At 34.8% G+C, this 25,876-nt stretch overlaps 1 protein-coding gene across 4 annotated transcripts in view; it reads left to right on the top strand.

Annotated features, from left to right (window-relative positions):
* LYRM7 (LYR motif containing 7) overlaps positions 1–25,876 on the top strand; it is a 35,667-nt gene that overhangs the window by 3,172 nt on the left and 6,619 nt on the right. Inside the window, exons 2-5 of one of the 4 annotated variants that reach the window (XR_014147254.1) lie at positions 5,257–5,329; positions 7,021–7,091; positions 11,237–11,318; positions 25,678–25,820. Coding sequence is in view for 3 of the 4 variants with exons in the window: in XM_031034613.2 (XP_030890473.1) it covers positions 5,257–5,329; positions 7,021–7,091; positions 11,237–11,318; positions 25,678–25,748 (297 nt within the window). In the remaining variant the exon portion in view is untranslated. Of the gene's footprint in view, positions 1–5,256; positions 5,330–7,020; positions 7,092–11,236; positions 11,319–25,677; positions 25,871–25,876 lie in introns of those variants that run through there. The other 3 variants (XM_031034613.2, XM_081827129.1, XM_081827127.1) reach the window with 3 other exon arrangements.

The following is a 25,876-nucleotide window of genomic DNA, read 5'->3' as shown; positions in this document are numbered from 1 at the left end:
CATTCCCACCAGCAGTGCAAGAGGGTTCCTCTTCCTCCACATCCTCACCAGTATCTGTTATTTCTTGTTTTTTGAGTTTAGCCATTCTGACAGGTGTGAGGTGGTATCTCTTATAGTTTTTATTTGCATTTCTCTGATGATGAGTGATGTTGAGCATCTTTTCATGTGTCTGTTGGCCATCTATATGTCTTCTTTGGAAAGATGTCTATTCATTTCTTCTACCCCTTTTTTAACTGGATTATTCATTTTTTGGGTGTTGGGTTTTATAAGTTCCTTGTATATTTTGGGTACTAACCCTTTATCAGATATGTCATTTGCAAATATCTTCTCCCATTCCATAGGCTGCCTTTTAGTTTTATTGGTTATGTCCTTCGCTGTGCAAAAAGCTTTTTATTGTGATGTACTCCCAGTTGTTTATTTTTGCTTTTGTTTCCCTTGCCTCAGGAGACATATCTAGAAAGAAGTTGCTACAGCTGATGTCAAAGACGTTACTGCCTGTGTTCTCCTCTAGGAGTTTCATGGTTTTATGGTTTCATGTTAATCCATTTTAAATTTATTTTTGTGTATACTAGTTCTTAAATTAGGGGGGCTGGCTGTTGTAGTAATGAAATTTCTTTTTTCCCTAAAAAACAAGTAAAATGATTAGATTTTTTTTTTTATTTTATTTATTTGACAGAGACACAGCGAGAGGGGAACACAAGCAGGGGGAGTGGGGGAAGGAGAAGCAGGCTTCCCACTGAGCAGGGAGCCCGACATGGGACTCGATCCCAGGACCCTGGGATCATGACCTGAGCCAAAGCCAGACGCTTAATGACTGAGCCACCCAGGTGCCCCTAAAATGATTACATTTACTTAACTTTCCACTTTGCTCTTAATCCCATGCAACTTATCTTCTACCATTCTTGTAATATTAAACTGCTTGGGTTTCTATGATATTCTATTACCTTTAAAGTCTGTATTTCTTTTTTTTTTTTTTAAGATTTTATTTATTTATCTGAGAGAGAGAATGGGAGACAGAAAGCATGAGAGGGGAAGGGTCAGAGGGAGAAGCAGACCCCCCGCTGAGCAGGGAGCCCGATGTGGGACTCGATCCCGGGACTCCAGAATCATGACCTGAGCCGAAGGCAGTTGCTTAACCAACTGAGCCACCCAGGCACCCTAAAGTCTGTATTTCTACAAACAATCTTTTCATGGCAGTCTCAGCTTTTACTGTCAAACACCTCAAAATTCTTTCAGTCTCTACACATCTCAGTTCCAAAGCCACTTCCATTTTTTAGGTACTCATTATAGCAGTACCCCACTTCCCAATACTAACATCTGTATTAGTTTCCTATGGCTATTCTAACAAAGTACCACAAACTAGGTGGCTTAAAGCAACAGAAAGGTATTGTTTCCACAGTTCTGGAGGCCAGAAGTCTGAAATGAAGGTGCCAGCAGAGCCATGCTTCCTCTGAAACTGGGTAGAATCTTTACTTCTTCCTAACTTCTGATGGTGGCCATCAATCCGTGGTGTTCATTGGCTTGTTGGCTTGCTGGCTCACTCTTGCATCACTCTAATCTCTGCCTCCGTCTTTACATGGCAGTCTGTGTGTGTCTCTGTGTTCACATGGCGTTTGCTGCTGCTTTTAAGGATACCAGTCATATTGTATTAGAGCCCACTTTAATGACCTCATCTTAACTTAATTCATCTGCAAAGACCCTATTTCCAAATAAAGTCACATTTTACAGGTACTAGGAATTAGGACTTCAGTATGTCCTTTGGGGGAACACAAGTTAAGCTATAACAGTATGGATATACCACATTTATTTACCTGTTCATGAATTGATAGAAATTTGAGTTGTTTCTACTTTTTGACTGTTGTGAATAATGCTGCTATGATTGTTCAAGTCCAAGTTTTTGTGTAAACATATGTTTTCATTTCTCTTGGGTATATAAGTATCGAATTGCTAGATCAGGTGATAACACTGTGTTTAACTTTTTGAGCAACTGCCAAACTGTTTTCCAAACAGCTGCAACATTTTACATTCCCAGCAACAATGTATAAGAATTCCAATTTTCCCACATTCTTGCCAATACTCGTTACTCATTACTGATTTTCTTTTTCATTACAGCCATTCTGCTGGGCTTAAGTGTACTTCACTGAGAATTAGATTTGTATTTCCCAGATGCCAAATCACATTGAGCATCTTTTCATGGCCTTGATGACCATTTGTCTATCTTTACAGAAATGTCTATTGAAATCCTTTGTCTATGTTTTTATTGTTGAGCTGTAAAAGTTCTTTAAATGTTCCAGATAATAGCCCCTTACTGGATATATGGTTTGCAGATACTTTCTTCTTGTCAGGGCTTGTCTAATCTCTTTTTTGATAATGTCCTTTCCCTTCCTCTTTCTAAAATACTTTTTTTAGTTTTAATAAAGTTGATAAATGTGTAAGGTTTAAGAAATCAAAGTGTTACACAGAAACCAGTAGGTGTATACTTCCTTCTACATACTCTCAATTCCTGCTCCCCAGAGATAAGTGCTTTTAATCATTTTAGCTATTCTCACATTTACCTCCATGTTTCTAAAGAACATACTTAAACTGCTATTCATTGTGTTTTGTGGGTTTTTTTTTCTTTTGGGAGATACTATTTACTGACTTTTAACAATAGAATTTCATGACTGAGCTCCCCTCTTAAACCTTAGTCCTGGGGCACCTGGGTGGCTCAGTCGTTAAGCGTCTGCCTTCGGCTCAGGTCGTGATCCCAGGGTCCTGGGATCGAGCCCCACATCGGGCTCCCTGCTCCACGGGAAGCCTGCTTCTCCCTCTCCTACTCCCCCTGCTTGTGTTTGCTCTCTCGCTCTGTCTCTCTCTGTCAAATAAATAAACAAAATCTTTAAAAAAAAAAAAAATACCTTAGTCCTCTCATTTACAAATTTTGGTGAATTAGTTTTCATTTTTTTAAGTACTCTGATTGTATAAAATTGTCCACAGCTGAGTCCTCTTACATTGCCTTTCTTTTCTAATTCTGTTTTTCTTGAAAATAATAACCTTGTTTTTATTATCATTGGTTAGTTTCCTACTTATCTGTTCCCAAAATCAGTATCAGTTTGATTTTTTCCTGGGAACATCTTTTCTGGAGCAGTTCAACCTTTTGCTGTAGTCTGGACTTTGCTTTGTAGGCTGGCTGCACAAATGCTGACCTGTATTTGTCCTTCACCATCTTCTCTGTGTTGGATCACCTGCCTCACTGGTTCCCATGTTTTTTCTTTTGTAGTTCATCCCCTTGTTGTGGAGTACATTCTTCTATAGCTTTACAAGAAAGGATGTATGGCAGATAAGAGACTTCGTATTTTCAAAAATGTCTCTTTGCCTTTGCAGTTAAATGGTAATTTGGCTATGTATGGTATTCTAAGCTGGACATCTTTTTTTTTTTTTTTTGGTGGGCAGCAACGCATAGTTTATTGAGTGATAGTAGTGATAGTACAAAGCTCCCAAAGAGGGAGGGGCCCAAGAGGGTTGCCCTGGGCATTTTTTTTTTTTTTTAACTTGAAGATCTTATACCATTGTCTTCTCAGTGATGCTATTTAGAAGTCAGGTGTCATTCTGATTTTCTGTCCTTTCTATGTGAACTGTTTTTTATTTTCAAGGTGTTTCTTTTTATGAGCATCGTACTGAACCTGTATCATGATGTACTATGGTATGGGTTTTGTGTTGGGCACTTGGAGCTTTTTCAATCAAGTAACCGATGCACCTTACTTGGTAACATTTTCTTAATTTTTCCCTTTTTAATTTCTTTTGTCTGTTTTCTCTGTCCTTTTTTTTTTTTAAGATTTGTTTATTTATTTGAGAGAGAGAGAATCTTAAGCAGACTCCACGCTGAGTGCAGAGCCCGACGCAGGGTTCCATCCCAGGACCCTGAGATCATGACCTAAGCCAAAATCAATACTCGGACACTTAACCAACTAACCCACCCAGGCACCCCTCTGTTCTTTCTTGTTGGAAATCCAGTTAATGTAATTGTTGGTCCATCTGGACTACTCCCTTAATTTTGTTTTCTTGCCTCAATTTCTGAGTTTTTATTCTACTTCTCGGCTGTTTTTCTACCCTTAATATTTGCTATCCTTCATTTGATATCTGAGAGCTTTGGGGCGTTTTCTGAATGTTCCTTTTTCAACTTACTATGGCTTCTTTTTGTTGTTATTCCATCTCTGCAGTCACTTACTTTTCTGAGGAAGTTCATTTTGGTTGTTTGGTTTTTGTTTGTTGTGTTTTATGTTTTTTGCTTCATGTTTCCTGTTTTTCTTTTGGTGTCTGCCTTTGATGTTATAGGTTTTCTAATATATGTAAATACCTAAAACAATGCCTAGCACAGGGTATACTTAGTAAATAAATATTAGATATTTTATCTAGTGAATGGATTGGAGGGAATAGTGGCAGAGTGACAAATCTGTGTTAAGTAGTCTATGCAAGAGATGGGAGGGTCTGAACTTAAATAATTTTCAGGAATGGAGAATATCGAAAACATTAGAGAGACAGTCCTAAAATTTCCACATGAAGAGTAATAGAGATTTAAAGAATTGTGTAGAGATTTCCAGCTTGAGAAACTCAGTGTCTTCTATTCTCTAAAATTGAAAAGACAGGAGAAAAAACAATATCGGGGGAACAATATTGAGTACGTTTTTAAACTTGAGAAGTGTGAAGTAGGCTTGGCCTAACACTAAAGCCTCTACACAATCTGTCTTCTACCAAAATGTCAGGCTCTTCTATTTTTTTAACATAGTGTTAGAATATTCATAAGTCTCAACATTCCACTTCTCTTTGGGAAATCACAATTACACTTTCCTAAATTATCTGAAACCTCTTCCTTCTGGGCTCTCTTAAGATGTAATAAGTTCATGAGTTTGTGTATATGTGTGTAAAACTTTTAGAGCAGATGAAGGCCTCCATATGTTAAGAAAAGTGAGAACAAATACATACCAGACTGACAAAGTTACTTTAGCAGACTGGTTTTGGCAGGGGGATTATTAACTTTTTAACCATCCTTGTTTTTTTTCCCAAAGAACTTGGTATTATTTTTGTAAATCTAATTTTTTTTTTAATTTAAAGATAAATAACGAAGGGAAAATTGTTTTGGCAAACCCTGGTTTTACTGGCTATTTTGAAAAATAGTCCAAGTAACTAAAGAGAAAAGAAATACCTTGTAATCCTTGTAATTATATAAAATGTAAAATTTTTTTCTTTTGAGGTCTGAATTCTAATTTTTTTTTATAGGTTTTACAGCTCTTTAAAACATTACACAGGACCAGACAACGGGTTTTTAAAAATGATACCAGAGCATTAGAAGGTAGGTTTATTTTTCGTCATGTTGGAGTAAGTTCTTCACATGGCTTCTAATATATCCAAGAGAATTTGCATGGTCAAGACCCATCTTAGAGAGTGATCTTCATATCTCTCCCCTAATTTTGTTATGTTTTATGAAGATTAGTTTACATTACACTACTTTGAGGAGAATCTACTTAAAATTTTTAAAGATCTAGTTTTTATAAAAAATCAGAAAAGATCAGAATTTTAGCATGCTCCATTGCTTGTCAAGCCGTTAAACTTATTTCTCTCTATTATATAATCACATTTTCACACTCTCTAGGACCAGATACTTCCATATTATTAATTCCTTGTGGCATTCCAGAAATGATAGCAGCTGTGAAAAAGAATCTATCCCAAATGTTTACAAATTTAGTATTTCACTGTTTTAAGTGGCTTTTATCATATCTAAAAGTCGGAATTCTAAAGCTTAGGTTATGTATTGGTCATGTGCAGTATCTATCTTCATATATTTCGTTTGTTTTTTTTTTTTTTAAGATTTTATTTATTTGAGAGAGAGAGCACAAGCTAGGAGGAGAGGCAGAGGGGGAGGGAGAAACAGGCTCCCTGCTGAGCAGGGAGCTCAATGCGGGGTTCGATCCAGGAACCTTGTGATCATGACTTGAGCTGAAGGTAAATGCTTAACCAACCGAGCCACCCAGGCGCCCCATCTATCTTCATATATTTCTAAAACTCTTTAAGAGGGCACCTAGGTAGTATCCCCACTGTCCCTAGGAATTCAAGTTTTTGTAATTCACCAAGAACAATTTCTTGAATATTAAAATATATGCTTCATATTGTATATGTTTTACCAAATTCATTTAGTTCTTCATATATCCCTGTGGGGTAGTTACTATTATAATTTTTTTCCAGTGAGAAAACTGACAAAATGTGAAAGGATTTGTCTCACATCATACTAGTGAGAGGTAGAGCTAGGATTGAGCCTAAGCAGTTTGGCTCCAAATCCCAAATTTTCAGCACCTAATATTGAAATATATAAAGCATAGAAGGAGGATTTTCTGGCTATTCTCTATCAACAGCACTTCAAGTGTTATTAAGTGACATAAGAACAGCTAACATTGCATAATTACTAAGCACTTTACATGGGTTGTTCCATTAAATGCTCACAGCAACAATAAAGCGCTTGTCAGATTAGACTAAATTATGCTATAATGATGCCAAAGTATCAGTGGTTTACATGAACAAAGGTTTATTTATCACTCACTTTACATGCCAGCCAAACCACTTTTATATATATTTTGGTGCTATGTCTTTATTTTATTTGTGTGTGTGTGTGTGTGGTTTAACGTGTTTGTATGTATTGAGTTTTGCCATCTTAAAGCATTTTAATTTTTTAGATTCATGGAAAGAAATTATTAAATGGGATTCATTAGAATCTGATAGAGGTATATAAATGAAATTGGAAGTAAAAAGCAGGAAACGAAAGTATTTGTATATTAGAGTATATTAGGTTTAATTAAAAATTTGCCAGCCTGTCCAAAGATTTCTAGGACAGTTTTTTTTTTTAAAAAGTCTTATTTTTATAATTAGTTTCACATGGGGCAAAACTGTTTCGACTACTAGAGAAGTAGTTATAATGAATAAGGTATAAATTCTTGGGACAGGAATTATAAATTAGAAGAGAAATAATTATATTTTTTTTTCTTTCTCTAGCAGCCAGAATAAAGATAAATGAAGAATTCAAAAGTAATAAAAGTGAAACTTCTCCCAAGAAAATAGAAGAGGTATAGTAATTGAGTCTTTCAATTATGATAAAGCCCTTATAAATTTTCTTAGAAAATGATGAAAATAAAGGGGTTATATGAAATAAAGATTATTACTTGGTAGTTATATCACAACTATAGATAACCTTCACTTGTTTGGTATGGCTCACCTCTTTAGGGTCATCTGCTACACCCTTAAGACAGCAAGTTACCAGGTACAAAACATGGATGTAGCTATGGTCAAATCAAGAGCAGCTCAACCAACCCAGAAACCCACAGAAATTCTATCTTTACTTAAGGCAAGTGACTAAAACTAAGGAGCATGAGTATTAGAACTACAGAAGGAATTAATGTTCATTTAGCTCAGCTAGACAGACTTTTTTTTAATTCCTAACTAGGCAGTGAGAGTTAATCAGCCACAATTCATGAACTATTCTTGCTTTGCCTTTTGGTCACTTGCTCTAGTTGAAGACAGTCAGTCTACTGACACTGATTGGTGAGCTTCTTACTACGCCCAGTACATGTTCATTTAAAAAAATGCACAATGATTCCTTTTTTGTATAAAATCATACTGCATATACATACATATTGTCTCTATTTTGAGCTTCCTAAGTGTTTCTGTACACTTTACTTATACTTTGTATAAATGTAGGGAAAGGACCCTTAGGAGGAAAACAAAAAATGGAAAATTATTTGCAGGGGCAATCATAATTCCAAGAATTGGTTTGATAAAGAGGAAGGTACAAATTAGAGAGAATCTTCCATGTTTAATAAAATTTCTACATGTTAAATTTTTTTAGAAAAAAATGCATTTCTTTTTGGTAGAGAAAAATGCTGTTTTTAGAATAGTAAATATCTGTAATAATCAAGTTAATGAGTCAAAATGAGATAGCCTAAGTGTTTCTATCCCTCCCGTATAAAGTAGAAAGGGAAAGATTTCATTTAACCATCTGATAGGGCAAACAGGGACTGTGTAATTTTTATTCATGGCAGAAGTTAAGATGACATCATAATCAAGTCATAACTTGAAGTTAAAAGATGTATACAAAAGTTTGTATTTGCTATTCAGTAGGCTGATTAATAACAATATGGTAATTATTTTTAAATTTTGAAATCATGATAAAAAATTTTTAAATTGACATGTCTTTGTATCAATTGTAAATTCCTTTTACTTGTAAAGCACTAATTTAACATAAAGCAGTCTAGAAATGACTTATTTATTATATACAAATGTGTATTTTATATAATTCTGCATAGATTAAATATTTAGTAGTGTTTAGTAAATTACATTGTTATTGTTATGTATTGGAAGGTTCATGAAGTCTTGGCACCACAAAGAATCTTAGGTATCTTTTATACCAGCAGTTCTTAAACTGGTCACAAGACCCTTTTACCTTCTTAAAAGTTGAGGACCCCAAAAAGTACGTTTCATGTGGTATGCCTTTCAATATTTATCTTAGTAGAAATTAAAACTGAGAGATTTTTAAAATACGTATTTTTTGTCTAAAAATAATAAGCTCATTATGTGGTAACAAATATACTGTTTATGGAAAATAACTATATTTTCAAAACATTTAGTGAGAAGAGTGGACACTGTTTTACCATTTTGCAAATCTCTTTAAAGTCTGGCTTAACTCTCTCTGTCTGTCTCTCTCTCAAATAATAATAATTCAATAATAAATAAAATCTTTAAAAACAAACAAACAAACAAACATCTGCCTTTGGCTCGGGTCATGATCCTGGAATCCTGGGATTGAGCCCCACATCGGGCTCCCTGCTGCTCAGTGGGCAATGTGCTTCTCCCTCTACCACTCCCCCTGCTCATGTTTTCTCTCTCTTTTTCTCTCTCTCTCTCACTCTCTCTCTCAAATAATAATAAATAAAGTCTTTAAAGTCTGGCTTAATAGAAGGCAGCTCAATTCTCATATCTGCTTCCTCATTCAATCTGGTGCAATGTTTTTAGGTTGAAATATATGAAGAAAATTCAGCCTCACACAGATGAAGTTGGAAAAGAGGAGTATAAATAGACTTTTCAAATAAATTGTGAATATTCTTTGATACTACACCTCAACAAATAGTAATCTTCCTTAAAGGTTAGTTGCATTGTGGAACTCTGTTACCTGTTAGACCAATGGGTGGAGAGAGGTAGATAGGTAGGTAAGCAGATAGATAGATTTTTTTTTTTTTTTTTGCTCCAGGATTCATACAGACCACCTCCTGCTCATCCTTTCTGATTTCCCCTTATCCCTTATTCCTCAACAAGCCTTGTTTCCTGCCTTAGACCTATGAGTAGACTCAGTTTATGCACCTCCAATGGATGAGGAGGCCCATTTTTATTCTTTCTCTCTCCTGCTAAGTCCCTTCTCAGATCTGTTGGGAGTTGAGGCTTTGCTCTTCCACACCTTCTCCATGTTAGTTAATGGCAGCTCCCACCTTTTAATGCTCAGACCAAAAAACTTGATGTTCTCTTTTTTGATTGCCGTCTTTCTCTCACACTTATATCCAACCTGTCAGCCAATTTTCTTGACTTCAAAATATATCCAGAATTCGACCACTTCTCATCCTCCCCATCATTATCTCCTAGTTCAAGCCACTATCCTCTTTCACTGGATTGTTACAACAGGCTCCTAGTGGGTCTCCCTGCTTCCTCCCTAACTCCCTGGAGCCTATTCTCAGTACTTTTAAAGGCAGATTGAGCCTTTTAAATAAAAAGGCATATCCCATCACTCCTGTACTCACAACCCCCATAGCTTTTCATCCCAAAGTAAAATCTAAGGTGCTTACCATGACCTACAAGACCATATCATCCAGGGGCACCTGGATGGCTCAGTCGTTAAGCATCTGCCTTCAGCTCAGGTCATGATCCCAGGGTCCTGGGATGGAGCCCTGCATCAGGCTCCCTGCTCGGCAGGGAGCCTGCTTCTCCCTCTCCCACTCCACCTGCTTGTGTTCCCTCTCTAGCTGTCTCTCTCTGTCAAATAAATAAATAAAATCTTAAAAAAAAAAAAGACTATATCATTTGACCTCTATTAACTACCCACCTTAGCCCCCTCCATCCCTCTTACTCTTACAGTCTCAGTGCATTGAGGGCACTTGAATTTACCAAGAACTTTCCTGTCTCAGGGCATTTATGCTGTTGCTTATTCCTAGGATATTCTTCTCCACATGCTCTTAAGTCTTCATTAGTAGACCAATAGATTTAATCTGTCTTTCTCTTTGAATGGATCTTTTACCATGCATGATTTTGTAACATCTTGCACCATTGATTTGGAGAATACAGGTTCACCAAGTAATGCATATCTCCCAAATGTTAACATAATTCAGTATGTAATATTTTAAAATTATATTTATTAATATTAATATCTATCTCATCAGAAAAATCCATAAGCATTGAAAAACTATCAAGCTCATGGTGGCAGATAGTTTCCCTAGAATTCTAATTTTTTCTTGAAAACTTGAATTTTACCATTGTCAGCAAATACAGTTAGTTGTTTTCTTGAAATAAATAACAGAGTCAGCTCATTCATTTTCAAGAAAATGTTTGCCAGATACCCAAGTCTGATCATAGTTTGTCTGTTGCTCATTCATATAAAATGGTATTCCATGGAGAAGGCTCTACTTCTGCTCACAACTCAGTGCAGAAAGCTTTAGTATTATGAGAATCCTTTTGACTTCATGGTATCTGAAAGGGTCTCAAGGTCCCTCAGGGGTCCACAGCTTTGAGAATCTTTGTTCTAGTCCACTTCTTCATTTTGCATATGATAAGTTCTGAAACTTAAAGAGAACTTAAAGTCCTAATACTTAATGATAGAGTTATGGAATCCAAGTATTCCGACTCCTAGTTCAGTATCATTTCTAGTGTTTAGAACATCCAACTCTATAAAAGAAAGATTCAACCCTCTCCCAAAGAAAACAGCATTTTGAACATATAAAATATATATTCCAACAAAAAACACTCTGAATCTATTTTGGAACAAAATATGGAACGGATGGATAAAAGTACACATATGTCTGAGTTTCTGTATGCTTGGAATGGTTAGAAAAAGTTAAAGGCAGTATTACCCAAAAAGAAATAACAGTAAATTTACATTTTTCAAAAACAGTGCATTCATAAGGACCATTGAAAAAATATCCAAAGGATTTATTCTGTTTGGTTTTCTTAACAGCTAATAAAAATAGGTTCCGATGTTGAATTGTTACTCAGAACATCTGTTATACAAGGTATTCACACAGACCACAATACACTGAGTAAGTAAAATTAAAAATATTTTCTGACTTCATTGTATTTTAAAATATTGAGCAATTGCAGCATTTCTAATGCTGATTAGTAAAACAGCTTGATTTTGCTAGATAATGTGGTATATCTTTATACATTTGTAAGGCTACCATTTTTAATGCTAGATTATAAAACTTTGTTTTACTAGATTTTTTCTTTTTCTTTTTTAAATTTATTTTTTCTTCTTAATCTTAACCACTGGTTACATTATAGAACTGTAGTTAAAAGACAATATGACCAGTTTTTCATCGTATTTATTTGGGGTTCTTAATTATTATGTTATCATTTATCACCTACTTAAACTGTTATCATTTATCACCTACTTATCACTTATTAACTGTTCTTTACCTTTTATTCTATGATTAAAGTTATTTTAAAAACGATTATAGGAAATGGAAATATAGTTGAGGATCCTCCATTATACCTCCAGACTCCTTGTAGGACTTCAGCAGAATTTTCTTTTTTTTTTTTTTTAAGATTTTATTTATTTATTTGACAGAGAAAGACACAGCAAGAGAGGGAACACAAGCAGGGGAAGTGGGAGAGGGAGAAGCAGGCTTTCCGCAGAGCAGGGAGCCTGATGCTGGGCTCCATCCCAGGACTCTGGGATCATGACCTGAGCCGAAGGCAGACACTTAATGACTGAGCCACCCATGCGCCCCTCAGCAGAATTTTCATATCACATTATATTTTGTTTTCATTGCCTGAAGTATCTTTGGGGACAACAACAACAACAAAAAAGATGATATTCAAATTTTTGAAAGGCTTCTTTTTTTCTTAAAGTGAACTATCAAAGTATAACATACAAACAGAAAAGTGCACTATTTATAACTATACAGCCAGTGAATTTTCACAAAGTGAAATATCCATGTAACCAACATCTACAGTAAGCTATTTAATAATATTACCAATATCTCCAAAACCCCTCATGTCATCATGTCTTTTCCAGATACCCCCTTCCAACAAGCTAACCACTATCCTATTAATATTATAGATTTTTAACTTAATATAATAAAATGTTTGAACTTCATATAAATGGAATCATATAGGATTACTGTTTTGTCTAGTTTCTTTCAACATTGTATTTGTGAGATTCATCTGTATTGTTGTGTATAGCAACATTTCTATGACTATTCTTTGAATATACCACAATTCATCCTTCCTGTTCATTTGGGTTGCTCCTAGTTCTGGACTATAATGAATGTTGATTCTTTGAACATTATTGAATGTGCCTTTTAGATTAAAATTTATACATATATGAAAAATAAAATGTACACATATTTACACAGACATGTACATATGTGTATACGTATATATACAAACATATATATATACAGTTGACCCTTGAACTGTGCAAGGGCTAGGGTTGCTGACCTCCTGCACATTAGAAAATTCATGTATAGGGGCTCCTGGGTGGCTCAAATGGTTAAGCATCCAACTATTGATGTTGGCTCAAGTCATGATCTCAGGCTCCTGGGATAGAACCCCATGTCAGGCTCCACGCTGGGCATGGAGCCTGCTTAAGATTCTCTCTCTCCCTCTCCCTCTGCCCCTCCCCACTGCTTGATCTCTCTCTCTATCTATTAAAAAAAAAAAATTCATGTGTAACTTTTGGCTACCCAGAAACTTAACTACTGATAGCCAGCTGTTATGAAAAGCTTTACTGATAACATAAAAAGTACATTAACACATATTTTGTATGTTATATGTATTATATTATAGTCTTACAATAAAGTAAGCTGGAAAAAAGAGAATGTTATTAAAATCATAAGGAAGAGAAAAGACATTATAGTACTTCACTGTATTTATCAAAAAAGTAATATATGATACTGCTAACCAGTTTTCCAAAGTGGTTAGACTAATTTACACTTCCAGCAGCAGTGTCTGGCTCCAGTTGCTTGACGTCCTCACCAATACTTGGTACTCTACATCTTTAATTTTAGCCTTTCTGGTAGTTGTATAATGGTATTGCATTGTGATTTTAATTTATATTGCTTTGGTAACTAATGAAGTACTAGCACCTTTTCAGTTGTTAAATGGCTGTTTGGATATTCTCTTTTATGAAGTGTCTGTTCAAGTCTTTTTCCCATTTTTCCAAGGGGTTATCTGCCTTTTTATTATTGATTTGAAGAAATTCTTCGTATGTTCTGAATATGTATTCTTTGTTGGATATGTGTTTTATAAGAATCTTCTACTTAATGGCTTGCTTTTTTTTGGTAATGTTGTCTTTTGGTAAGAAGTTCTTAATTTTAATGTGATCCAGTTTGTCTGTTTTTTCATTTATGGTTGGTACTTCTGAGTCTTAAGAAATCTTTGCCTATCTTAAGCCAGGTCATAAAGAAATTCTCCTATGCTTTCTTCCCAAAGCTTTATTGTTTGATCTTTTCCATTTGGTGGTCTCTATCAACTAGAGTTGATTTTCGTATATGGTGTGAGATAGGAGTGAAGATTTTTTTTTTTAATTGAAGTATAGTTGACACCATGTTATGTTAGTTTCTGGTACACAACATAGTGATATGACAACACTGTACATGCTATGCTAATCCCATGTGTAGCTACCATTTGTCACTACACAGCACTATTACACTACCATTGACAGTATTCCCTATCCATACCTTTTATCCCTGTGACTTATTTATTTCATAACTGGAAGCCTGTACCTCCCACTCCCCTTCACCCCCTTTTTTGCCCATTCCCCCACCACTGTCCCCTCTGGCAACCACCAGTTTGTTCTCTGTATTTATAGGTCTCTTTCTGCTTTTTTTATTCATTGTTGTTGTTGTTGTTGTTTTTTGGTTCCACATAGAAGTGAAATCATAAGCTTTTTGTCAATTATTTTTTTACATGTGAATGTCCATTTAATCCAGCATCATTTATTGAGAAGACCACTTTTTCCCCACTGCACTGTAGGATCACCTTTGTTGTAAAATCAGATAACTATATATGCATATATCTGTTTCTGAACTTTATAATCTATGTAACTAGTTTTTGTATCCATGCATCATATGCCATAATGTCTTAATTATTACAGCCTCATAATAAATCTTGATATATAGTAGTATAAGTCCTATAGAGCTTTAAAGTTATTTTTAGTTCATGAGAATTTATCAGAAGTTATTAGATCTGAGTTGTATTTATAAGAGCGGTAAACATAGTTAATCTAAATTGCAAATTTTAGTCATCATCTTTCATCTTAATAATGACGGTTAGAGCTTTTGTATAAGATAGCCAACATTTTATACAGGTAGTCACAGCTAAATGTTATTTTTATCATTTTAAAAAAAGGTATTTTTATTTATATGAATAAAAATTGAAGTTATTTCAACTAACTAAATTTGATATCTATACTTCACATGCCTTGTTTTAGATATGACAATATTGGTTTAAATTTCTTTTTGTCTATTGGTTTAATTTTCCCACAAGATTGAAAATTTTGACTCTTTCATGGTAATTAGTATAGAATGCTGTATTACCTTAATAATGGCCTCATTCTTTCTATTAAGAGATATATGGGTCTCTTTTTCTTAATTTATTCCTGTGGGTACAAGATATAACAAATTTGATTTTTTAATCTCTGTTTTACAACCACTTTAAGCAAATCTCTCCACAAATTTTAGCAATGTCTATACTGGTATACAGAAATGAATTCTGCTACTTGGCTAAAAAGTAGAGTTGTGATAGTGTGTTTCTTTTTTTTTAAAGATTTTATTTATTTATTTGAGAGAGAGAGAATGAGAGAGAGCAAGCACATGAGAGGAGGGAGGGTCAGAGGGAGAAGCAGACTCTCCGCTGAGCAGGGAGCCCGATGTGGGACTCGATCCAGGGACTCCAGGATCATGACCTGAGCCGAAGGCAGTCGCTTAACCAACTGAGCCACCCAGGCGCCCAAGAGTTGTGATAGTGTGTTTCTAAAAAATAATCAGATAATGTCCCAACGTGAAAAATAATAGATATTGAAAATAATTAAATTAAACTTCATTTGCAAGAATAATCACCAAGTTCAGAAACAGCTACATGAATTTTAAATCCATGTCTTTTTCCTTCCCTTTCAAATAATAACTACAGTGGAAATAAAATACGAACACCTACCAAGAACTCTTTATACTAAATAACTTCTCATTTTTTCCTTTTTATTTTATTTTTTTAAGTAAGCTCCATGCCCAGTGGGCTTGAACTCACAGCCCTGAGATCAAGAGTCACATGCTCTACTGACTGAGCCAACCAGGGCGCCCCTCTCATTTTTTCTTTTTAAAAAAAAAAATCACATCACTATCCTTGTAGATAATTACAAGTTTCTTATTACAGACCAAATAATTTCATCATTTGAGAAAAACTCATTTTTTAAAACTTTAAAAAATTAAAAATAAAATGCTGAGACTTTACAATCTCAATTCCATTATGGTTAGCATACAGTATTATATTAGTTTTAGGCATACAATATAGTGGTTCAACAATTCTATACATTACTCAGTGTTCATCATGATAAGTATACTTTTAATCTGCTTCACCTGTTTTACCCTTCCCCCTGCCCACCTCCCCTCTGGTAATCATCAATTTATTCTCTAGGGTTAAAGGTCTATTTTTTGGGTTATCTCTTTTTTTCTCTGTTCGTTTGTTTTGTTTCTTAAATTCCACATATGAGTGAAATTATATGCTATTTCTTTTTCTCTGACTTATTTCATTTAGCATTATACTCTCTAGATCCATCCATATTGTTGGCAATTGCAAGATTTCATTATTTTTGGTGCTGAGTAATATTCCATCTTATACATGTACACCAATATTCCATCTTATACATGTACACCACATCTTCTTTATCCATTCATCTATCAGTGAATACTTGGGCTGCTTCCATAATTTGACTATTGTAAATAATGCTGCAATAAACATAGGGGTGCGTATATCTTTTCAAATTAGTGTTTTCTTATTCTTTGAGTAAATAACCACTAGTGGAATTACTGGCTTATAGAGTGGTTGTATTTTTTAATTTTTTGAGCAATCTCCATACTGTTTTCCTCAGTGGCTGCACCAGTTTGCAGTCCCACCAATAGTGCATGAAGATTCCTTTTCCTCCACATCCTCGCCAGCACTTGTTGTTTCCTGTCTTTTTGATTTTAGCCCTTCTGACAAGTGTGAGGTGATATCTCATTGTGGTTTTGATTTGCATTTTCCTGATGATCTGTGATGTTGAGCATTTTTTTCATGTTTCAGTTGGCCATCTGTATATCTTTTTTGCAGAAATGTCTGTTCATATCTTCTGCCCATTTTTAATTGGATTATTTGGGTTTTTGGTGTTGAATAGTATCAATTCTTTATATATTTTGGATACTAACACTTTATCAGATATGTCATTTGCAAATATCTTCACCCATTCCATAGGTTGTCTTTTAGTTTTGTTGATTCATTATTTTTAAAATCTTTTCAAATATTGGAGAACCTGGGGCAGGATGAGGAAAAAAAATATTAGGGAAACTATTTTTCTTTCCATGTATCCCTACTTTTTTCTGTGTGTGTCTAGTTTGTTTGTTTTTTTGGTATCTCAGGTACATGAATTTGGATTAATCATAATCTTTGATTCATACCATTTTCATCATTAGTCTAGCCTAGCCTTTCTAGATAATGTATAGAAAAATAATAACTATGACTTAGAAAAATACTGAAATTATTCCCTTGTTCTACACTTTTTCATTGATTATTGACATTTGTCAAAGCCCTCTTTCTCATATGAATATTGACAGCTGGTTTCATTGTTGGCCTTTATCAAACATAAATTTTATAGACAGTCGCCGAATTTGTGAATAAGAAAAAACTATGAATAAGAAATGTATGATGAACAAATTGTGAAGAAGAAAACTCAGGGCTTCACATGGCTATATATTAATCATACTTTGTTTCTAAACAGCATTATCCATATTTTTTAAATTTCTTCTCTGGACTATATGTGAAAGACAAACAAAGTACATGTGTGTTATATTAAAATAATAAAGTTCCAGGAAACTATTCTTTATTTCAAGTGCATTTTTAAACTTCTATTCTTTGTTTTTTTTATATTTGTGTTCACCTAAAACTATCATATGGTTTTTATTCTGAGACAAGTTCATGTGATCCAACAAACGTTTATTGACTACGTACTGTGCTAGGCACTGAGAATAGAAAATGAGCAAGACAGTTACTGTCCTGGGGTGCCTGGGTGGCTCAGATGGTTAAGCGTCTGCCTTCAGCTCAGGTCATGATCCCACAGTCCTGGGATCAAGCCCCACATCGGGCTCCCTGCTGAGCAGGGAGCCGCTTCTCCCTCTCCCTCTGCCTGCTGCTTCCCCTACTTGTACACTCTCTCTCTCTCTCTCAAAAATAAATAAAATCTTAAAAAAAAAAAAAACAGACAGTTCCTGTCCTAATGGAACTTAGAGTGCTATGTGGAAAACAAATAGCTAAGTATTACAATCCTTTGGGTGCCATGATAAGAGAGGCAGAGGTGTTGTTGAGGCACATAGGCAGAGTTCCAAATCCAGCACTTGGTGGGTCAGGACAGGTTCTTAGAAAAAAACAGTTTTTCTTCAAGTTCTTTAATTTGAGCTTATATATATTTGTGTGCTTAATATGTTTAGAGACATTGCTAGAACTGTGGAGCTAAATATTCTAAATATTTCAATGTCCTATAATTTATTTATATCCTAAACAACTCTCTGATTACCAAACTGTTATAAACCATGCCATTGATAGATTTTTTAATTGAAATACAATTAACATGGATTACAAGTTTTTAGTTAACTTTGATGACCACACAGTTACACATTTTTTTCTTATGATGAGAATTTTAAGATTTACTCTTTTTTTAAAAAAATTTTTAAAAATTACTTTTTATTTATTTTTTTAAGTAAGCGCTACACCTGATGTAGGGCTTGAACTCACAACCCTGAGATGAAGAGTCGCATGTTCGCCAACTGAGCCAGGCAGGCACCCCTAAGATTTACTCTCTTAACATCTTTCAAATATACAGTACAGTATTGTTAACTATAGTCACCATGCTGTACATTACATCCCCAGAGCTTATTTATCTTAAAGCTGGAAATTTGGGGGCGCCTGGGTGGCTCAGTCGTTAAGCGTCTGCCTTCGGCTCAGGTCATGATCCCAGGGTCCTGGGATCAAGCCCCGCATCAGGCTGCCTGCTCCGCGGGAGGCCTGCTTCTCCCTCTCCCCCTCCCCCTGCTTGTGTTCCCTCTCTCACTGTCTCTCTCTCTCTGTTGAAAAATAAATAAAATCTTTAAAAAAAAAAAAAAAGCTGGAAATTTGTACTGTTTGACCCCCTTCACCCATTTCATCCAGTCCCCATACTCTCCACCTCTGAATCACTAATCTGTTCTCTGTATCTGTGAGTTCAGTATTTTGTTATTGTATTTGTTTTAGATTCTCCATGTAAGTAAGATAATACAGTGTTTGTCCTTGTCTGACTTATTTCACTTAGCATAATGCCTTCAAAGCCCATCATGTTTTCACAAATGGCAAGATTTCCTTCCTTTGTTATGGCTGAATTATATTCCACCATGTATATATATACACCACATTTTCTTTATCCATTCATCTGTCAGTGGACACTTAGATTGTTTCAGTGTGTTGGCTATTATAGATAATGCTGCAGTGAACATATGGTACAGATATATTTTCAGGATAGTGATTTCATTTTCTTTGAATAAATACCCAGAAGTGGAATTGCTGGATCATATGGTAATTTTATTTTAATTTTTTGAGGAAACTACATACTGTTATCTGTAGTGGCTGCACCAATATACATTTTCAGCAGTAGTGCACAAAGATTCCCTTTTCTCCACATCCTTGCCATCACTTCTTACTTGTCTTTTGGATAATAACCATTCTGACAGGCGTGAGGTGCTATCTTATTGTGGTTTTGCTTTTCAATTTCCTGATGATTAGTGATGATGAGCACCTTTTCATGTATTTATTAGCCATTTATAGGTCTTTGGAAAAACGTCTGTTCAGATCCTCAGCACCTTTTTAATCGAATTTTTTAATTTAATTTTTAATTATATGTTTGGTTTTTTGCTATTGAATTATATGAGTTCTTTATATATTTTAGATATTAGCTTCTTATCAGATATATGATTTGCAAATATTTCCTCACATCCCATTGGTTGCCTTTTCATTTTGTTGATGATTTCCTTTGCTGTACAAGAAGCTTTTTAGTTTGATTTAGTCCTATTACTTATGTTTTCTTTTATTGCCTTTGTTTTCAATGTCTAATCCAAAAAAATCATTGCCAAGGCCAATGTCAAGAAGCTTATTCCCCTGTGTTTCCTTCTAGGAGTTTTATGGTTTCAGGTCTTATGTTCAGACCTTTAATCCATTTGAGTTCATTTTTGTGTATGGTGTAAGATAAAGGTCCACTTTCATTTTCTGCGTGTGGATGTCCAGTTTTCCCAGAATTATTTATTGAAAAGACTATCTTTTCCTATTGTATCCTTTCCCATTTCCTTTGTTGTTAATTAATTGACAGTATATGCATGAGTTTGTTGCTGGGCCCTCTGTTTTATTCCATTGATCTATGTGTCTATTCTTATGTTTTTACACAAATACCATATTGCTTTGATTACTACAGCTTTGTAGTATAGTTTGAAATCAAGAAGTGTGATGTCTCTAACTTTGTTCTTCTTTCTCAAGGTTGCTCTGGCTTTTCAAAGTCTTTTGGGGTTCTATATAAATTTTAGGATTATTCTATTTCTGTGAAAAATGCTATTGGAATTTTGATAGAGATTGCATTGAATCTGTAGATTCCATAGGGTATTAGGGGCATTTTAACAGTGTTAAGTCTTCCAAATCATTAGCATGGAATAATTTTCCATTTATTTGTATTGTCTTTTATTTCTTTCATCACTATCTTACAGTTTTGAGTATACAGGTCTTTCACCTCCTTGGTTAAATTTATTCCTAAGTATTTTATTATTTTTGACACGATCATAAATGGGATCTTCTTAATTTCTTTTCCTGATAGTTTGTTATTAGTATATAGGCATGCAACTGATTTTTTGTACATTGATTTTTTTATCCTGCAAATTTACAGAATTTGTTTATTCTAGCAGTTTTGGTAGTCTTTAGGGTTTTCTATATATAATGTCATATTATCTGCAAATAGAGACCATTCTTCTATTCTTATTTAGATGCCTTTTATTTCTTCTTCTTGCCTAGTTCTGGGTAAGGCTTTCAGTACTGTGTTTGAATAGAAGTGATGAGAATGGGCATCCTTGTTCATGATCTTAGAGGATGAACTTTCTGTTTTTTATCATTGAGTATGATGTCAATTGTTGGCCTGTCATATATGACTTTCATTATGTAGAGGTATGTTCCCGTGATACCCATTTTGCTGAGAGTTTTTATCATGGGTGTATATTGAATTCTGTTAAATGCTTTTTCTATGTCTTTTGAGTTGATTCTATGATTTTTTTTTCTCCTTCATTTTGTTAATGGGGTGTATCACATTGATTTGCAGATGTTGATTTGCATCCCTGGTATAAATCCCACTTGATCTTGATGTGTGATCCTTTTCACATATTGTTGAATTTGGTTTGCTAATATTTTGTTGAGGATTTTTACATCTATGTTCATCAGGGTTATTGGCCTCTAGTTTTCTTTCCTTATAGTGTCCTTTGGTATCAGAGTAATGCTGGCCTCATGAAATGAGTTTGGAAATATTCCTTCCTCTTTTGTTTTATTTATTTATTTATCTTTAATCTTGACCTAAATTTTGATTAAAGCCTTTTTATTTTAAGAAATTACTTTTTAAGTGATACATTTCATATGACCATAATAGATAAGGTTTTTCAGGAGCCTAAAGTACAGGAAATAAATCATGATCTCAGTATAGTTCTTTTTCAAGATCTGACAACTTCAGTAAACTTATGCTGTTATGGTACATTGACATCTAATACAGAGAGCAAAGTCAGAGATTTTATCATCAATAAAGCAAAATTACAGTGCAAAATAGTATACAGCATATAAATACACCTGTGATATATTTGGCCTATGAAAGTGCTAACAGTTAATTTAGAAAAATTCAATTAAGGGCACTTTTTGATTCCAGAGATTACCTAATAAGGTGAATTGGGTGAAGGGATTGGAGTAGTGAATATTTGACAGGTTTTCTGGTTATTTACCACTCTTTGAATTGATAATTTTGTTTCAGGTATTTCCATCTCCTTAAGTTCTAAATTCCCATCATAGAATCTAGAAAATTCAGTTCCTCAGTTTTCTTTACAGCTTAGCATAGAATTTGACATAGGTGAAGTATATTCACTCATATTCAGAAATGAACTTGAGAAAAGACAGTTGGCATAGAATCTCTTTTGCAGGCAAGAGTAGCATCAGTGGTTGCAGAGTCAACTTACTGATGCAGAAGCGCACTGGTGTGGTGGCAGGAGCAAAAAAATTGAGTTTCCAGCAGCATCTGAAATGTAGCATCTTGTGTTCCATGGTGGTAGAATTGGTGGCAATTTCTTCTAGTGCCCAATAGGCAGCAGTAGTTTTCATCATCAGGCCAGTTTTGTGGTGTGGCTTTGTACATTGTTGCTGGAAGCTTAGCCTTAAGCCTGCCTGATTCTTAAGCCCTCACAATAATTGCTTGAGTTAGACTAATAACCTTTTTAATAAATGACTTTTCTGAGTAATCGTCCAGAGTCAGCTTCTGTTACTTTTAACCAAAAACAACAGAAGTTGTTACCAGAAGTGAGATACTGAAAATTACACAGCCTAAAATGTGAAATTAGTTGAATGGAAGACAAGGACAGAGGGGGATAGGACTGTTGTGGACCTGACCTTTACAGTCTTTAGGCTGGTGGTCCTTGTTATGTAGTGATGAAACATGAGGTCAGTGCCTCATCGTGTTTCTTGAGACACAGACCAAGTACCAGCTGAGGCTACAGCAATAAGAGAAATAACCAGAATGTCAAGGTGTTCTGGTTATTTCTTCCTGCTTTCAGCAAAATTCTGAAAAAGAGGATGAATGCAGATTAAGCTAGTTGGTGCAAAGCAAATATGGAAGGAAGTACTATTTTGCTAAGGACACTTTTCTGTCTACATCCTGATTGAGAGTCTTATACTTGAGATTTAGAGTCTGGCAGTGTTGAAAATGAGAATCGCTCTTATTCACTAACCCTATAGCCAATACAAGCGGGGGGCTTCTGAGTTCTGACATGAAATAAAATCAGTGCCTCAAGCCATTCCCACTTTCCAAACAAGGATCAGATATACAATGCATTTACTCAATGGAGCCTATAGTTTTTCATTACTCTAAGGAATATCCATTAATCTTAGGGTTGGGGAATGGGCAGAACATAGAGGCCATTACCAAAGGATGAAAATCTTCATGCTTAAAAATTTTCAGGGTGTTTGCCTGTGGCTACTTGTACATAGAAATGACTAGAAAAAAATAATTTTGAATGGAGTATATTGCCAAGAAACCCCAGGCCTGGCTAGCTCACTTCAACTCTTAAAGCCATCCCTGGGCCCCTGAACTCATATCAATAGAAAGTGAAAGCCTCAGAGCCTCAAAGAAGGGCATCTTTCCCAGTATCCTCACCTCTGGGCAAGCATTTCCCCAACATACAGAACCAGGAGCCTTGAAGAACAATGGACAAGAGAGGGTCTTTGAGTCTCCCAGAAAACAGGATACGTGCTACCAGATTGACTGACTAAGGACTTTATTGCTTTGCCAAAAGCAAGGGGTCCTTGCTCTTCCTGTCCAGCAGCATTTAGGATTTATTGTGGAACAGTGACTGCCATATGTTTCCTATTCCAGGTTTTTATTGCTGTATCTGCTTATTCTTTACGGTAGTCCAATAGGTAACTACCGTGTGGGCCCTGGCTAGACCTAATGGAAAGGCTAGCACATCAGCCAGAGGGACTCACTTTGAATCTGGATAGGACCTTGGGGGTCAAGTAGTAAATGGATATATTCTGTATATGAAACAAAGGGTATATATTCATGTTCTGTAGCCAAGAGGGTGTACTGCTTGTTACCACAATATCCATTCCTTCTTACTAGCTGAAAAATTTTGTTGGTGTGCAGTGTGCCAAACCAAAAAAAAAAAGTTCTTTCTCAGACTACATGACACCTTTCTGACCACCTAAGCAGTTGTGTATTGGATATTGTTGTAAGAAGGGTATTGTTTTCCTGTTAAAAAGGCATAAGTCAACCTAGCAGTCTCCTTTTGCCCTTTTCCCTTCTCCCTTCCTGGAGTATAGATGGTGATGTCACAGCAGCAGTAAAGACAAAAATCACACATGAAGGATAGCAGAGCAGGAATTTAAAAAGAGCCTGGCTTCTTAGTGGTAGTAAAGACCTGCAGTAGCCCAGGATGCCTTAATCTGTGTTTCTTGATATGTGAGAAAATTAAATCTCTTATTTTAAACTGTTGTTTGTTGGACTTTTGGTTAATCTCTCTTTTCCACCAGATTGTAAACTCCTTGAAGTTAAATAGACTTTTTTTTAAATTGAGGTATAATTGACATAAAGCATATTAGTTTCATTTGTACAACATGATACCATATTTGTATAAATTGCAAAATGATTACCACAATAAGTCTAGTTAATGTCTGTCTGCTTACATAGTTACAAATTGTTTTTCTTGGGATGGAGACTTTTAAGATCTACTCTTTTAGCAGCTTTCAGATATGCAATACAGTATTATTAACTGCAGTCACTATGTTATACTGAAGAGACTATTCTGTATTCACTTCTGCATTTTCATTTTGTGATATAATGTTCAGCATAAAATGGCACATATATGTTTGATAAGTGAAACAATTTACTGCCATTGCTAATACGTTAAAACCTAAACTGTAATTTGTTCTCGGGTGGTATCTCCAAAGATTGGTAGAAGCAGATGAGAGATAAACAGTGATTAAATAATAATTACTTAGCTGATTTTCATTTTGGTAAACCACATTTATCATCTGGCTCATAACATTATTTTAGTTAGATCAGGTGTTTTTCCTTTTCAATTGAATTTGTTTTAATGATACCTTTTTAAAAATTTTTTTAATAATTCAAATTTACAGAAAAGATGTAAGAGATGTTGAAGGGTATGGAAATTTCCTTTACCCAGATTCCACAAATGCTAACATTTACCACATTTGCTTTATTATCCAACCCTCATTTTTTTTCTAAATGTTCTGAGGGTAAATTGTAAACATAATGCCTCTTTACCCCCAAATGGTCATTTTTAAAATCATGACAGCCCACTAAGATTAGATTTGGAGAAAGAGTGTATTTCTTAAAAATACTTTCATATATGTTTGCTAAATTTGCAAAGATATTCTCTTATAAAACCACAGTGTAATTATCAAAACCAGAATATTAACATTGATACAACTCTACCATTCAGATGTTTTCATTTGTCCTAACTTGTCTTCTCTAGTAGAAGAAGAAAATTCCCTCTGGTCTAGGATCCAATTGAGGATCACACAAATAGCATTTAGTCACTATTTTTTTAGTCTTCCTTAATCTGGAGCAATTCTTCAATCTTTCTTTGTCTTTCCTGACCATGATATTTTTGAAGAGTATATCCAAGTTATTTCATAGAATGTGATGTGAGCATTTTTTGATCCTGATACCTGAATTCAGCTCTCCTGGGGAAAAAAAAAGGAAAAATCATTGATCTTTACAAAATTCCTTATCTTAATTAAGAGCGCTCTCTCACTTGACCTCCAGTAGGATGTCTCACCGAAGACTTATATTTTTTATTGTTGTTGTTTGACTGAGTTTCTCAGTGGGGCACTGTTGACATTTTGAACAGCATAGTTCTTTACTGCACCAGATTGTCCCATACATCTCTGGCTCCTGCTCTCTAAATGCCAGTAGCATTCTCACTTGGGTACGACAACCCAAAACACCCCCATTTGAGAACCACTATTCTGTAAAATTCATTTAGAGTCTTTAAGTTAGGAAAATGGTCTTGCTTTTTATATAGTAGGCAGTTTAACAAATTTTCAAGTTGATTGTTTTAATTATCAGTAATCTCTCATCAGATAGGTGATAATGTATATTAGCCGAATTCTGTTCAGGTAATTAGTCATATTTAATAAATCATAAAGGGTTAAGTTGATCATAGATGTTTTAATATAATCTGAAATGAGAATCCTGTTAACAGTTTTCCATTTAAAATCAAGGACTTCACTTTTGAAGTTATCTGAAATGAAATATTTCTGGAAGATTTACCTTAAAATTCAGTATTTTACTGTTAGAAATTTTAGAGGGAAATGAGTATGTTCATTTTATTTTAATTTTAATGATATCAATTATTCTTTTTGTTTTTCTTTCAGAATTGGTCCCTAGGAAAGAGCTCCTTATAGAAAATGTGCCATATTGTGATGCACCAACTCAGAAGCAATGAGTTTTCTAGGATAAAATCAAGTCTTTTAGTTTTTAATCTTAAGTACATAACTCTGGCAAAAGTTTTGGAAATGCAAGTATTTCAGAACCAGCCTATTGAAAATGAATGAATTAAAGTATCACTTCATA

Source organism: Leptonychotes weddellii, chromosome 7 (genome assembly GCF_054177405.1).
Source record: "Leptonychotes weddellii isolate Sample4059 chromosome 7, ASM5417740v2, whole genome shotgun sequence".
NCBI classification, from domain to species: Eukaryota; Metazoa; Chordata; class Mammalia; order Carnivora; family Phocidae; genus Leptonychotes; species Leptonychotes weddellii.
The sequence above is the reverse complement of the archived record's forward strand: the minus strand, read 5'-3'. Positions and strand labels throughout refer to the sequence as shown.